The following is a 16998-nucleotide window of genomic DNA, read 5'->3' on the forward strand; positions in this document are numbered from 1 at the left end:
TCTTTCCCTCAAGTCTTTGCCTCTTGATCAGAGGGGTCAAACTCGATTTCGTTGAGGGCCGCATCAGGGTTGTGTTTGACCGGGGGGGAGGGGGGGCAGAATGGACGTGGCCAGGGTGGGCGTGGCCAGCTCGACGTCACTCGTGTCGGGGGCGCCTGTGATGGCCCAAGCGCTCTGCCAACAAAAATGGGCTTCTGAGCTCTGTTTTCGGCTGTGACGGCCTCCTGCAACCCTCTGCCAGCGAAAACGGAGCTTGGGAGGGCCGCAGAGGCACCGCGGGCCAGTCTTTTGCTGTTTCCAGGGCAGCCCTGTGGGCCAGATCTAGCTCCCCGGGCCTTGAGTTTGACACCCCTGCTCTTGATGGAAAAAGGAACACAATTGTACATTTTCAAGTTTAACCCTGTAGGTTTCCGGAATAAGAAACTGGGAAATTGCCCCAATCATTTTGAAATAGGATAGGGTCGGAAGCTTCTAGAAACCAAACAAAAGCCGTTCCTTCCTTCTCAACTATATCAAAACGCCATTGTTTTAAAAATGGTACAGACACTTCGGGCTAAACCTCTGCTGGTTTTAATCACGGTTTTTTGAACAAGCCAGAATCAACCGGCCTTGCAGGTTGAGCCAAGGAACAATGGTCTATTTGACCGCTTCTTGGCTTGTTCTCCTTCCTTATTTTAGAACTTGTTGACTCCGTCTATAAAAATAGTTACAGACTTGAGAAAGGCACAGCGCAGACGAAGCAGGAAACCACAGCCCATGTATCTTCCTTCTCTAATTGGGCGAACCACAGGAGAATTGTGGCTTCGGATTGTGAAAACAAAACCATTGACTTGGTCACTGACTTTGCTTGCAACAACATGTTCAACTAGAAAGAGCCCTAACCAGATGAGCTCTGTGTCAGAAATTAGCGGACTGATAAGATTCATTTCTATTATTAGAGCAAGCTAGAGGCTCAGAAGACAAGCTAATGAGTTCTACGTGAATCAAAACTCAGCTTTAAAAAAAAAACATTTGTAATAACTAGGCAATGTGTGCAGAACAAAATAAGAGAGGTAAACATCTTCAAGAATTCAACAAAAGGCTGGACAGTCATTTGTCCGGAACGGTGTAGGGTCTCCTGCTTGAGTAGAGGGTTGAACTAGAAGACCTTCAAAGTCCCTTCCATTGTTCTGTTCTGCGTTCTGTTCTGTTCTGTTCTGTTCTACTCTACTCTACTCTACTCTACTCCACTCCACTCCACTCCACTCTCTACTCTACTCTATTCCATTCTCTACTCTGTTCTACTCTATTCCATTCTCTACTCCACTCCACTCCACTCCACTCACTCCATATTCTACTCAATTCCATTCTCTACTTTACTCCACTCCACTCCACTCCACTCCACTCCACTCCACTCCACTCCACTCCACTCCACTCCACTCTTTCAAGAGTTCCAAGGTCCTTCCCAACACTTTCATTCTGTGCTATATGTTCTATCATGATAGAATGGCTACGTCAGTTCAGATGTGGTCCAATCACAACTTAGATTATGGGTGAATCTGTTTCTTTACTTTACGTCATCTTCCCATCAGAATAGAACAGAATAACAGAGTTGGAAGGGACCTTAGAGATCTTCTAGTCCAGCCCCCTGCTCAAGCAGGAGACCCTATTTCATTTCAGACAAGTGACTGTCCAGTCTCTTCTTAAAAACCTCCAGTGACAAAGCACCCACAACTTCTGGAGGCAAGTCATTCCACTGATTGTTTTCACTTATTGGGAAATTTCTCCTTAGTTCTAAGTTACTTCTCTCTTTGTTCTTTTGTCCTTTTATTACCATAGACAGTTTTCAACTGGCTCACTGTTAAAGTGAGCATAGGTTCTGATGTAAAGCCAGATCCATCCCTCTGGTTATGATGTTGATATAAATAGATACCCATTGCTACTGGAAAACAATTCAAACAGTTGACATTGTTTGGCCAACGGCCAAACAATATTGACTGGCGGCCCCCAGGGGGAGAGCCTTCTCTGTGGGGGCACCTACTATCTGGAATGAGCTCCCCCCGGAGATATGGAGGATCCCGGATCTACGCACCTTCTGCCGCGCTCTCAAGACCTTTTGATTCCATCAGGCTGGCCTGCCCTAACTGTTTCCCTTTTTTCCCTTTTTAAAATGTAAATTTTAATTCGTTTTTAATTTATTGGGGTGTTTTAAATCTGTCTTCGGCCAAATTGTTTAATTCGATTTTATTCAGTTTTAAATTTTGTATTTATGTTTTTTATCCTGTGGCTGTTCATCGCCCTGAGTCCTTCGGGAGTAGGGCGGTATACAAATCAAATAAAACTAAAACCACTTTGGTGTAGTAACTAAGGGCCAGGGCTAGGAATAGAAATCTGGGGTTCTCATCCTTCTAAGCATAGAAACTTGTGGGATCTTCACCCTCTCTCAGCTCAATTCACTTCACAGGTTGACTGTTGTGGGGAGAGTAGATCTCAGGAGCATTAGGTTCCTATGGCCCCTTGAGTTGACCAAAAGTGAAGATGGGATGAAAGCAAGGGTGAAATCCAGCTGGTTCTGACAGGTTCTGGAGAACCGGTAGCGGAAATTTTGAGCAGTTTGGAGAACCGGCAGATACTACCTCTGGCTGGCCCCAGAGTGGGGTGGGAATGGAGATTTTGCAATATCCTTCCCCTGCCATGCCCACCAAGCCATGCCCACAGAACTGGTAGTAAAAAAAAATTGGATTTCACCACTGGATAAAAGTCTAATTATACATTTAAAAAATAAATTGAAATATCACTACTTTGTCCCTTCTACTTTATTCCTAAGAAATATGATAGACTAGGACTACAATAATATTAGATCAAAGTTATGAATATCAGGCTGCAGGAACAGGAACAACAACAACAACAATAATAATATTCATATTGGCTGTTATTATTTTAATTATTAATTATATTATTATTCTCTCTCTTATTCATTAAACATGAAACTTGTTCAACTGAACATTTAGATATTTGTGATTCGTTCTTAAATGTTCAGTTGCCTGAGTTTCATGTTTAATGAATAAAAGAATAATAATAATAATATAATTAATAATTAAAATAATAACAGCCAATACGAATATTGGAGTTCCTTTAAATTGATACTAATGGAGTGAAACAAAAAAACCCAACTAATAATGTTACATATATAATTGCAGTAAATGAAGGTGGAGGACGAGGAGGAAATGACCCCCCCAAAATCTGCAAAATTTCCAGACCAGATCCATAAATCATTATACTTAGTAATTGATGTTAGAACCAGAAAATTGATGCTGTCCTTTTTCACACTTGGGATAAAGGCACAAGTTGGTGGATACAGAGAATATTTACTGTCGATGAGCTGGGGCAGAAATGAGTTAGGAACTGCTAGTGAGAGAAAAGAGGAGTCAGTAGTTCTGGGATCCAGGAATAGGCAGGCAAAGAGAAGAGAGGAGAGGGAGGGGGAGGGGAAAGGAGGGGAGAGGAGAGGGAGGGGGAGGGGAAAGGAGAGGAGGGGAAAGAGGAGGGGAGAGAGGAGAGAAGGGGATTGGGAGAAGAGGGGAGGGGAAAGGAGAGGAGAGAAAGGGGAGAGGGAGAAGAAAGGAAGGGAGGGGAAAGGAGAGGAAAGGAAGGGAGAGAGGAGAGGGAGACGGGAGAGGGAGTGGGAGAGGAGAGGAATGGAGGGGAAAGGAGGGGAGAGGAGAGGGAGAAGAGGGGAGGGGAGGAGAGAAAGGGGAGAGGGAGAGGAAAGGAAGGGAGGGGAAAGGAGAGGAAAGGAAGGGAGAGAGGAGAAGGAGATGGGAGAGGGATGGGAGAGGAGAGGAATGGAGGGGAAAGGCGGGGAGAGAGAGGAGAGGGAGATAAGGGGAGGGAGAGGGAGGGGAGGAAAGAAAGGGGAGAGGGAGAGGAAAGGAAGGGAGGGAAAAGGAGAGGAAAGGAAGGGAGAGAGGAGAAGGAGAGGAGGGGAGAGAAGAGAGGAGGGAGGGGAGGAAGAGGAAAGGGAGAGAGGAGAGGGAGCAATAGGTAAGTTGGTTTTGGATTTACCGTAGAGCAATAGGCAACCTTCTGTTGAGCCAACCCTCTGCTCCAATATGGGACTCATTATACAGATCAGCCCTTGCAGAATTCTTCGTTAAGACTGCTGAACGGACATCATCGTAGCGCCTTGAATAACCAACCCGAGGCCTGTCTTGTTCCTTTCTTAGGATTGTCACTGTCTCTTGGACATCGCACCTCACGCCATCGAGCGGCTGCACAGCATTCACATCTACCCAATAGTCATCTTCGTTCGCTACAAAAATGCCAAGCAGATCAAGTAAGTGCAAAGTATGGCGTCGTACAGTTTATCTTTCTCCTTCTCCTCACCAATCCTCAGTTTTTTGTTGTTGTTTTTTAAACCGATTAAGACTCTTGCTTGCATTCCAGTGCAGTGTGTAGGGTTGTTCCTAACAATTCCTTCTGCTAAGCTTCACTTGAAGCCAACTGAATTAAGCTGAGCGTTCGTGTTCATTGTGTATCGCATGTCATAAGAAACATGCCTAATCAATCATAAACCTTTGCCAGAATGAACGAAACTGCAGGTGCCCATTAGGACAGGTAATTCTTGACACGAACCCAGTTAAGATAAAATATTGCTCATCAATGTTGCTTTTAAAAGAAAGAAAAAAGCCTCTGACGATCAGACAACTCAGCTGGGATTGTCAGAGCCTTTTGAAAGCATTTTTTAAAAACAACCTCTTCGGCCGAAGAGGTTGTAGAAAAAATGCTTTTAAAAGTAAAAAAAAAACAAAAACCGCAAACGCACGCAAACACTCACATTTTCGGTTCTGCACTAGGCGAGCCGGTTGTTAAATTATGTGAAACCCACCTCTGGATCGCTCCTCATCAGTGCTTCGTCTTTGGTGTCCATGTCTTGATTCATGTTGCGTATACATCCAAGAGGAGAAAACTGGCTTGAGCCCAGGAAGGGCAAGCCAGGATGAATTAAGTTCCAGCAAACTTGACCTTTTGCACGCTTTGGCTGTGCTGCTAAGGTCCAGAAGCTAGCAAAATCCCGATAGAGCATGCAGATTTGGGGAGCAAAGATTTAAGTGTTTGTTTGTTTGTTTGTTTGTTTGTTTGTTTGTTTGTTTGTTTGTTCGTTCCTTCCTTCCTTCCTTCCTTCATTCATTCATTCATTCATTCATTCGATTTATATGCCGCCTTTCTCCGGAGACTCAGGGCAGCTTACAATGCGTTAAGCAATAGCCTTCATACTTTTGTATATACTTGCTTAGTAGGACTTTTGGCCCCCCATAAGCGGTGTTCTTTTTTTATACAAAGTCAGCTTATTGCCCCCACAATCCGGGTCCTCATTTTACCTACCTCGGAAGGATGGAAGGCTGAGTCAACCTTGAGCCTGGTGAGATTTGAACTTGCAGTAATTGCAGGCAGCTGGCAGCTAAGTGCTACTTAACAGTGCTTTAGTCCATTGCTCCACCAGGCTCTATGTTTTCTAATAACACTTGTTAAAAAAAGAAGAGGGTTTAGCACAGTGGTGAAATGTAAAATTTGTTACTAACGCTTCTGTGGGTGTGACTTGGTGGGGGGGTGTAATATGAGTGGGCATGGCCAACTTTTTTTTGTTTTTTTAAACTTTTAAAACCATTTTCCTCTTCGGCTGAAGAGGTTATAAAAAAATGCTTTTAAAGCCTCTGACAATCCCAGCTGACTTGCCTGATTGGCAGAGGCTTTCTTTCTTTTAAAAAAAGCCTCTGATGATCCCAGCTGAGTCTTGCGATCATCAGGGGCTTTTTTTTTTTACTTCTAAAAGTATTTTTTCGGCCAAAGAGGTGGTAAAAAAAATGCTTTTAAAAATAAAAAAAAAGCCTCTAATGATTGTGCGGCTCAGCTGGGCAATGGGCAGGGATTTTTGCTACTGGTTCTCCGAACCACCCGCCTCCATCGCTACCGGATCGGGCGATCCGGTCCGAACCGGGAGCATTTCACCCCTGGTTTAGCAGTTAGGAACTATAGACATAATATATTGTTTATGAACTAGGGGTGGATAAAGTCAGGATGGGACAAGTCGCCATGGCCAACTTGGCATGGCCAACTCAACTACAGCCAACTTACTGCAGGACAACTCACCATGGGACAACTCAGTCCAACAATGCAATTTAACGATTTCAAATAATTAAACATTATTTTAATTTTTGTCAATCACATTTCATTTTCTCCCTCCTTCGGCTTCCTTTCTTTAATGATTTTATCCCACCGTTTCTTTGATATTAGTGTAACTCTTGTCCTGTGGTGAGTTGTCGTAGACCCGATACAGGTAGTCCTCAGCTTACAACCATTGGTTTAGTGGCCATTCAAAGCTACAACCACACTGAAATAAGTGACTTCTGATCATTTTTCACTCTTACGACCGTTGCAGCATCCCCATGGTCACCTGATAAGAATTCAGACCCTTGGCAACCGGCATGTATTTGTGACGGTTGCAATGCCCCTGTGGTCTCATTTTGTGACCCTCAGACAAGCCAAGTCAATGAGGAAGCCAGATTCGCTTAACGACCATGTTCCTATCTTCACAACTGCAGTGATTCACTTAACGACTGGGGCAAGAAAGGTTGTAAAATGGGGCAAAACTCATCTAGCAACCGTCTTGCTTAGCAACAGAAAGTTTGGGCGCAATTGTGGTCGTAAGTCGAGGCCTACCGGTGCCCTGCCAATGAGAGCAGATTGCTTGGCCGTTGAAAAGTCCTTGTTGTTCCTTCCGTGGGCACTAGAGGGCGCTCTCCTCACATCCTTGCATCAGCTGTTGCTGTAAATCTGTTGGGCTCCCTATGGTCTTTCATGGGTCTGTTCTATCTCATTGAATAGGAGAGCGATGGATATGTCCGTATTTGTGTCTTCCAGAGAGCAAAAAGATCCCGTCTTCTTGAAAGACAAGGTGACGCAGAAACATTCCAAAGAGCAATTTGAGACGGCTCAGAAGATAGAACAGGAATATAGCAAGTATTTCACAGGTTGGTATTTAAGAAAACAAGACGCTGCGGAACGAAGCAGAGTGTTCCGTTGCTCCTCCTCGGCCAAAAAGGGGGTAGGAACCAAGAGGCTTTTCAGGGAGTTGCACTTCACGTCGTCGGTTTCCTTTGAAAAATTACAATGAAATCGGCAGGAAAGACAAACCACTTCTGTCCCATGGAGCAACTTTCTTCTTCTTCTTCTTCTTCTTCTTCTTCTTCTTCTTCTTCTTCTTCTTCTTCTTCTTCTTCTTCTTCTTCTTCTTCTTCTTCTTCTTCTTCTTCTTCTTCTTCTTCTTCTTCTTCTCCTCCTCCTCCTCCTCCTCCTCCTCCTCCTCCTCCTCCTCCTCCTCCTGCTCTTCTTCTCCTCTTCCTCCTCTTCCTTCTCCTTCTTTTCCTCCTTCTTTTTCTCCTCCTCCTCTTCATTTCTTCTCGTCCTTCTTTCTCTTCCTCCTCCTCCTCTTTTTCATCTTCTCCTCCTCCTCTTCTTCCTTCTTCTTCTTCTTCTCCTCTTCCTTCTTCTCCTCTTCATCTTCTTCCCCTCCTCTTCTTCTTCTTCTTCCTCCTCCTCCTCTTCTTCTTTTCTTTTTCTTCTTCTTCTTTTCCTCCTTCTCCTCCTTCTCCTCCTCCTTCTTCCTCAAAAACAGTCCAGTTGCCTTTTTTAAAAAAGTACCTTTGGGTATTCAATTGCCATTGTACCCATCTTTACCCCCTGACCGAGTTGGTTCTACAGTATGTCTCTCTGTGAATGAAGAATTTATTTATTATTTATTTTTTTTATTTTTTCGATTTGTATACCGCCCTACTCCCGAAGGACTCAGGGCGGTGAACAGCCAAACAATAAAATAACATAGACATAAAAAATTTAAAAACCAGATAAAATCAAATTAAATTATTTTGGCCCAGACAGATTAAAACACCCCAATAATTTAAAAACAGATTAAAATTTACATATTTAAAAGGGAAGAGATTAGGCCAAGCCCGCCTGCTGGAATAAAAAGGTCTTCACAGCGCGGCGGAAGGTGCGCAGATCCGGGATCCTCCATATCTCCAGGGGGAGCTCATTCCAGACGGTAGGTGCCCCCACAGAGAAGGCTCTCCCCCTAGGGGTCGCCAGCCGACATTGTTTGGCTGACGGCACCCAGAGGAGTCCCTCTCTATGAGAGCGTACTGGCCGGTGGGAGGCTATTGGTGGTAGTAGGCGGTCCCGTAGATAACCAGGTCCTAAGCCATGGAGCGCTTTAAAGGTGGTAACCAAAACCTTGAAGCGCACCCGGAAGACCACCGGGAGCCAGTGCAGCTCGCGCAGGAGAGGTGTCACATGGGAGCGCCACGTCGCTCCCATTACCACCCGCGCGGCCGCACTCTGCGCCAGTTGGAGCCTCCGGGTGCTCCTCAAGGGGAGCCCCATGTAGAGAGCATTACAATAGTCCAGGCGGGAGGTGACGAGGGCATGAGTGACCGTGCGTAACGAGTCCCGATCCAGAAAGGGACGCAACTGGCGAATCAGGCGAACCTGATGAAAAATCCTCCCGGTCACGGCCGTCAAGTGCTCTTCTAAAGACAGCCGTGAATCCAGGAGGACGCCCAAGTTGCGAGCCCTCTCCGTGGGGGCCAATGATTCGCCCCCAATAGTCAGTGATGGCGTCAACTGCCTATATCGGGACGTCGGAAACCACAGCCACTCGGTCTTGGATGGGTTGAGCCTGAGCCTGTTCCTCCCCATCCAGATCCGTACGGCCTCCAGGCACCGGGACATCACTTCAAGGGCATCGTTGGGGTGATCCGGGGTGGAGATGTACAGCTGGGTGTCGTCAGCGTACTGATGGTACTCCACCCCGAAACCATGGATGATCTCGCCCAGCGGCAACTGAACAGGAGAGGCGAGAGGACCGACCCTTGCGGCACCCCACATATGAGGGGCCTCGGGGTCGACCTCTGTCCCCCTGTCAACACAGACTGCGACCGGTCAGAGAGAAAGGAGGAGAACCACCGCAACACAGTGCCTCCCACCCCCAACTCTTCCAACCGGTGCAGCATGATACCATGGTCGATGGTATCAAAAGCCGCTGAGAGATCTAACAGGACCAGGACAGAGGAGCACCCCCTGTCCCGAGCCCTCCAGAGATCATCAACCAACGCGACCAATGCCGTTTCCGTGCTGTACCCGGGCCTGAAGCCCGACTGGAACGGATCCAGATACGTCGTTTCATCCAGGTGCTGGGGGAGCTGTTGCGCAACCACACTCTCAACAACCTTCGCCACAAAACGAAGGTTGGAGACCGGACGATAATTTACCAACATTGCCGGGTCCAGGGGAGGCTTCTTGAGGAGAGGCCTCACCACCGCCTCTTTCAAGGCGGCAGGAAAGACACCCTCACCCAACGAAGCATTTATAATCCCCTGGAACCAGCCTCGTGTCACCTCCCGAGAAGCCAGCACTAACCAGGAGGGACATGGGTCCAATAAACAGGTGGTCGCGTTCAGTCTACCCAGAATCCTGTCCACGTCCTCAGGGGTCACAGGATCAAACTCATCCCAGATAACATTCTCAAGACCTGCCCCAGTCCCTCCCCCTGAGACTACCCAGTCGGAGTCCAGATCTTCCCGAATCTGAGTGATTTTGTCATACAGATACTGAACAAAATCCTCGGCTCTACCCTCCAAGGGGTCCTCCCACGCTTCCTGGTGGAGCAGGGAGCGGGTCACCCTAAACAGGGCGGCCGGGCGATTATCTGATGACGCAATAAGAGCAGCAAAATAGTTACATTTCGCTGCTTTTATTGCCACTAGGTAATTCCTAATATGAGATCTTACCAGTGTCCGGTCAGATTCAGAAATTTAGCTGCGGGGGGGGGGGGAGACGGACTTGTTATATAAGGGAATGACAAATATTCAGTAATGTTTTTATAGGAGACATTTCAGTTAATGTTTTCTAGTTTGAAATGAAGTTCATAACCTCCAAGAAAATGGTCAGACAGAACTTTTGAGTGGAGGAGATGCTAGGTCTCAGGTGAACAGCGTAACATCGGCAGAAGTCATGTAAATAAATCATGAAGTTTCAATCATCCAGGCCAAAAGTATAAGTTGCTTATGTAACCAATAAGTTAACGTATTGTTTTATTGCTTGTAGAAATACGCTGATATGGGATGGCAAAAAATGTTTTATTAAGAACATTCTGAACTGCGGGTTAAATAGCATTTTACTGTGTGGTCAGATCTTACCATAAATTACATAACTTATCATTCACAAAGGCAATTTAGCCTAAGACTGAAGTGTAAAGCACTATTTCTACTTTGCAATCCCATCTCATTTCTGCAATTTAACTCATTGTTCCTTCCAGGTTTTATATCTGGAATTTGCAGGTCTCTTTTGTTATTTCTTCAGAAGAACAAGCTGCCAAAATATCTTTTTTTTTTTTTAAAGTTAACCCTTAACATTGCAAGTCGTAACAGCAGAGCAGAATGCAAATGAAAGAAAAGCACAGGTAGCGCTCGATTTACAACAGTTCACTTAATGACCATTCAAAGTTACGACGGCACTGAAAAAGTTATGACTTACGACCATTTTTCACACTTACGGCCCTTTGCAGCATCCCCAGGGTCACATGATTTATATACGGATGCTTGATAACTGACTCACATTTATGACGGTTGCAGTGTCCCCGGGGCAGGCGGGGTTTGTCACATGATCCCCTTTTGCGACCTTCCGACAAGCATGGAGGAAATCAGATTCACTTAACAACCAGGTTACTAATTTAAGAACTGCATCAATTCACTTAACAAATGTGGCGAGAAAAGTTTGCAATACGGAGCAAACCTCACTTAATAAACGTTAAACACTTAGCAACATAAATTTTCTTCTCGGTTATGGTTGTAAGTTGAGGACTACCCATAATTAGCTTTCAGGCACACCCTGCATAGTGTACCAACTACCATGTTTTCCCGAAAATAAGACCCTGTATTTTATTTTTTTTGAACCCCGAAATAAGCGCTTGGCCTTATTTTCGGGGAGGTCTTATTATTTTGGGGCGTGTGGAGCAAGATGGGGCTCCTCTTGCCATCTTACCTGATTTCCAGCTCTGCATTTAAATATTTTCAGGGAGGGCTTATTTTCAGTGGGAGCTTATTTTAGCACATGCACTCAAAAGCCCAATTGGGCTTATTATCAGGGGATGTCTTATTTTTGGGGAAACAGGATATGCGTACATATTTTTTTAAATGGACCTTTGGAAATAGCACATCTGAAATGTTTCCTTAACTTTCCTCCCGGTATCTCCTTGTGCAATAAATGACTATTGAAAATGCCATCAGATAAATGTACTTCGTTAAAGAAACTGTTGAAATCTTTTTATGTATTTTATTATATATATACCTTTTATGTTTTTCCTGTATGTCAATTAACAGTATTTTGTTGCTACAGCCATCCTCTCTTGTATATTGCTCCCTTGCCAAAGCGAGAGTTTGCTGTTCTGTAACCGCATCCTTCAAACCCTATTTAAATTTAATGTGCAAATTTTATCACTCGCTGTTGCTAAAAATAGCTCCCAGGAAGCTCAGTGAGAAAAAATAAAAGTGGTCTTAGGGAGTTTTCATTGTGGAACTTGGTTATTATTATTATTTTTGCTTGTGCTTTTTATTTATTTAAATTTGGCTGTATGCATAGCTGTCCACCATTTAACTTTTTTTTTTCCTTTTTATCTGCCTGCCCTTTTTTTTCTTCTTCTTCTTTCTCATGCCATGTTTTGATCTCTGGGGGAGTTAATTAAGCCATTCAGATAACTTTAAAAATAAGGTCGCAGAGGCTTGCTTAAGAAATGTTCTATTAAAAACCCAGGAGTCGGAGTGGCTGATTTAGGAAGGTGCTGATGAGGTGCTTAGAATATGATGCTTATACGCTCAGTTACACGGAATTAAAACGTTGCATAAGACGTTCTTGCTCGATCTGATTTTAGCTGATTCATTTTTTTCAGGGTGTGGACAAGCAAATCTGTGCTTTGAATGCTTCACCGGTTACCACCATAGGAAAACTATAAAACAAAAATAAAATACGATGGAAGATTAAATAGATAAAAAGAAAATACAGTGATAAAATACTTAGAATCACAGAGCTGGAAGGAACCATGGAGGTCTTCTAGTCCAACCCCCTGCCCAGAGAGAGAGGGGGGGAGGGAGGGAGAGGGAGAGGGAGAGAGAGAGAGATTGACAGGGAGCTTGAGAAGGGAGTGAGAGATTGACAGAGAGATTGACAGAGAGAAAGATGGACAGTGTGTGTGTGTGTGAGAGAGAGAGAGAGAGAGAGAGAGAGAGATTGAGAAGTGAGAGAGAGATACTGAGATTGAGAGACAGAGAGATATTGAGAGAGACACAGTGAAAGAGAGATTGAGAGAGAGATTGAGACTGAAAGAGAGACAGATTGAGAAGGGAGTGAGAGATTGACACAGAGAGAGAGAGATTGAGAGAGAGTCAGAGAGAGAAAGTGTGTGTGAGAGAGATTGAGAAGGAAGTGAGAGAGAGAGACTGAAATTGAGAGATTGAGGAGGGGAGATTGAAAGAGAGAGAGAGAATCAGAGAGATTGAGATTGAGAGAGGGAGAGATTGAGAGAGAGATTGAGTCTGAAAGAGATTGAGAAGGGAGTGATATTGAGATTGAGGGGAGAGATTGAGAGAGACAGTGAAAGAAAGAGATTGAGAGAGAGATTGAGACTGAAAGAGAGACAGATTGAGAAGGGAATGAAAGATTGACAGAGAGAGAGATTGAGAGAGAGTGGGGGAGAGATTGAGAGAAAGATGCTTTTGGTGGAAATCAAGTGGAAAATGCTTGGAGGTAACCCCATAGGAATGTGGGAACAACTTGTTACAGAAGAGACATTTTGGACTCCATCGTGAGTCAAGGCCTAGCGCTTGTGCGCTTCTCCTGGTTGGCAAATAAAGACGGATGACTTGTCTTCTTCTCTCCTCAGGCGTCGTCCAAGGAGGACCCCTTTCCGTCATTTGCACTCAAATCATGACCACAGTGGATCAAGAGCAGAACAAAGTCCTGTGGATTCCTGCTGGGCCCCCCTAGATCGATGCCATGAAAAATACTGTTAACTTTTGCAACAGATTGTACCTAAGCAGCTGACAGGGGGATGTCCATTTGTTGTAGTTACCTATGCGGTAGGTTCGAAAGCATCACGAGCAACGTTATCCGCGAGGCGTGTTTGGAAAGGAGTGATGCATTACTGACAGCAGAATTCTTCTCATTTTTGTCTCGGCGTGGACGATCAAATCCAAGAGTCCTTTTTTCAGAAAAGAAAAAAAGAAAAAAAAAAACCCCGAAGACACTGCGAGAAAAATGGAAAGAAATCCTTTAGATTACGTTTACAAAACCTTTTGCCCTTCTCCCCAAGATTTTGGGTTTGTGTTTACTTGAATTTTTTTTAAAAAATAATAATTTCTTTTGAGGTTCTCCGCTGCCCTCCCTTTAACCCACCCTCCCAGGCACCCCCATGACAACGGTGTGAGAAGGACTCTCTTCTTGAAGTGTGGATCCTTCAAGAGCAGCCATTTTATGTCAGGATGACATGCATGGATTTTGAGGGCTTCCCCCCACAGGTACTTGACAGGGGGAAAAAAATTCCTCCATGGGTCAGGCCACTGTGTGTCTCTGTCTGTCTGTCTCTGTGTACGTGTATACGTCCCGTGTTCTTTGTCCAAAGTTACTGGTTTATTTTATGCATGAATTTTGCTATTTAAATATCATGATGTACCCAGTGTGCTCCTTGTCTCTTTTTAAGAATTGAGTTCGTACCTCGCGTTAAAACCATAAATCAAAAGGGGTTATAATTTAGGGCTAGACTGTTTATGTTACTAGGTGTAGATAGTTTACACAACGGGGATGGACACTGACATTGGTGAAAGTTGGAGTAAAATAGCCATAGGGATTTTTTTTTATTTAATTAGAAACACAGTTCAGTTTTAGGGACCTGAAAGCTTCTAGTTTCGTCTATGACTGTTAGTTTTACCACTGTTGGGGGAAAAAAAAAACAGGTGTATGTTTTTTTTTTTAATTCGTTAGAATTCATATTTCCTGCCTGTATCGATCTCTACTGTATATTGCCTTTTCATCTTCCCTTTCTCTTTTTTTAAAAAAAATTAGGACTTTCTTTCCCCACCCCACCCCCAACCGTCATTTTATTATATTTTTTTTCCTTCATGAAATAATTGCATGTCGTGTTTTGTAGGTACTGTACCTTGATTGCTAAAGTTTTCTTTAGAGCTGCATTTGCGGCGAACGTTCCTAACATTTCATTAGATAGGGGAGAAAAAAAAAATTTTTTTTTTTTTTTGTTCTGTGGGCTTGCCTTCCAGTTTTGAGGGGGGTTTCTTTTCCCTTTTTTATTTGCATTAATTTTTTTTAAAAAGGGATTTTTCTTGCACAATGACTCGAAAGCAGCACTTGGTTGGAAATTATACCTTCTGTTTTACAGATACTGTTTTGTAGTTCTGAATACCAGAGAGAAAGGAACAACAAAAAAAAGAAAAATGTAGAAAGGTTATATAATACACGCGGAGTGGAAATATTGTTTATAAGTTGAGGGACAGCAGTTCTATTTTCTTTTTTTTAAAAGGAGAGAGGCTTGAGACGGACTACGGTACGATGAAAGGAACCAATACTGTTCCAGCAGTAACTTTTCTGTACTAAAAATGTCACTTTATATCAAAACAAAAATAAAAGAAACTTAAGTATTGTGTTAAATAAAGGTCAATTTCTATAATTTGAAGGGTACGGGTATTTGTTGCTCCCTTACAGTTGAGTCTCTTTTTTATTTTATTTCAGTGTATTTATTAAATTTATGTGCCCCTCATCTCGCTGTCCCAGCAACTATGGGCAGTTTATGATTTATGTAGCCACATATCTCCGCATAAAGTAACACAATAACAGATGACCAACAAGGTTCTCAGTCAAAACACAATATCAGCAATAAGCAGAAAACCCATTTGTTTCATAAAAGGTAAAGGTTCCCCTCGCACATATGTGCTAGTTGTTCCCGACTCTAGGGAGTGGTGCTCATCTCCGTTTCAAAGCCGAGGAGCCAGCTCTGTCTGAAGACGTTTCCATGGTCATGTGGCCGGCATGACTAACCGCCAAAGGTGCACGGAACACTGTTACCTTCCCACCAAAGTGGTCCCTATTTTTCTACTTGCACTTTTTACATGCTTTCAAAGGTTGGCAGAAGCTGGGACAAGTAACGGGAGCTCACCCTGTTACGCGGCACTAGGGATTCGAACCGCTGAACTGCCGACCTTTCGATTGACAAGCTCAGCATCTTAGCCACTGAGCCACCGTGCCCTTTACATTTGTTTCATAGGAAGCAAAAAAGAAAGTTCTGGAATCAGAACTGGCTCAGGTAAGGAAAATACTTTCCTAAAGTTTGAGGAATCTTAGAACAACAAAACTGAGTTTTGAAAAAAGGACCAGATAAGTTAATGTCGGGTGTGAAGAATCAGGACCACACAGCTTAAGCTCCAGCTAAGCTGATTTATTACTCATGTTTATACACAAGAATCTATTCAACGAACGGTCAGCCCTAATTTGACGCTAGATAAGAGTCAACAGAATTCAAGAGAGGTTGGGCTTGGATCGCTTGTGGGAACACAATAATTCCAGGCTGATTACTCTCTTGACTCCACCCTCAGGTTCTGTCTTTCCTCCTCCTACATTTGGGCTGCAATTCTTTTTCTCTTTATTACAAATGGGTAAGTTTGATGCAAGATGACTCGGTTGTCGGTCTACATTTTTTTTTTCCCGATCCTGTGTGCTACTGCTAAGAACCTGCAAATCGAGTAGGACTGCTAGCCTGTAATTGTTCTTCAGAAGTGTTGTTTGATCTTTGCTGGAGAATCCTAAAGTCTGGTATCGTTTCTGGGTTTTGTTTTGTTTTTAAATGAGGCATCCTGGGCAGGACTGGGAAACAAGGCACGACACTTGCAAGCGATTGTGCTTCGTAGGAAGACGTTAGAGGAATACACACACACACACACACCATCCATCATCCAAATCATTTTGGAAGGTTTTGCCTCTCTAGCAGTGGTGGGTTTTTACTTACCTTTGCTACCGGTTCGCTCGCACATGCGCAGAGCATATTTGATGACTTCCGGGCGCGTGAGCGAAGCCTTCCACCGCCGCTACAACCGGTTCTTCTGAACCGGTGTGAACCGGGAGCAACCCACCACTGCTCTGAAGGCGCATTCCCATGGAGAGTCTGAACAAACTAACAACTAACAAACTAACAAAGAAATAAAGCAGGCATTCCCTGCTCTTCACTTCTAGGAACTTGCAATCCCAGTGCGAGCCTCATTGCTTTGACCCATTAGATGGCAGACTTTTCAATATCTGTACAAGCATATTGTTGCACAGACCGGCTTTTGAACAAAAAGTTTGCTTCCAAAGATTTCTACTTGTGAATCTTTCCCTTTGTCAAGACAATATTTCCATATACATATAATACACACACAAATCTATCTATCTACCGTGTTTCCCCCAAAATAAGACCTTGTCTTATATTTTTTTGTACCCCGAAATAAGCGCTTGGCCTTATTTTTGGGGAGGTCTTATTATTTTGGGGCACGTGGAGCAAGACGGGTCTCCTCATGCCATTTTACCTGATTTCCAGCTCTATCTCCCTAACCCTAACCAGAAGAAATGGTGGGGACCAGCAGCGCATGCACTTAAATATTTTGGGGAGGGCTTATTTTTGGGGGAGGGCTTATTATCCAGGGAGATCCTATTTTCGGGGAAACACGGTATCTATCTATCTATCTATCTATCTATCTATCTATCTATCTATCTATCTCTATCTATCTATCTATCTATCTATCTATCTATCTATCTATCTATCATCTATCTAATTATATCTATAATCTATAATCTATATCATCTATCTAATTATCTCTATCTATCTATCTATCTTGCTGTTTTTCATCTAGTGATCTAAAACAATATACA

At 43.7% G+C, this 16998-nt stretch overlaps 1 protein-coding gene across 4 annotated transcripts in view; it reads left to right on the forward strand.

Moving 5' to 3' along the window:
* Window positions 1–14767, forward strand: part of DLG5 (discs large MAGUK scaffold protein 5) — a 153011-nt gene extending 138244 nt beyond the window's left edge. For all 4 annotated transcript variants that reach the window (XM_060694127.2, XM_034424002.3, XM_034424001.3 and 1 more), the window contains 3 exons: window positions 4206–4315; window positions 6901–7010; window positions 12971–14767. In XM_060694127.2, coding sequence (XP_060550110.2) covers window positions 4206–4315; window positions 6901–7010; window positions 12971–13074 — 324 coding nt within the window. In that variant the 3' untranslated portion in view covers window positions 13075–14767. The remainder of the gene's footprint in view (window positions 1–4205; window positions 4316–6900; window positions 7011–12970) is intronic.
* The last annotated feature ends 2231 nt before the right edge of the window (window positions 14768–16998 follow it).

Source organism: Pantherophis guttatus, chromosome 6 (genome assembly GCF_059756535.1).
Source record: "Pantherophis guttatus breed Tessera chromosome 6, ASM5975653v1, whole genome shotgun sequence".
NCBI lineage: Eukaryota > Metazoa > Chordata > Lepidosauria > Squamata > Colubridae > Pantherophis > Pantherophis guttatus.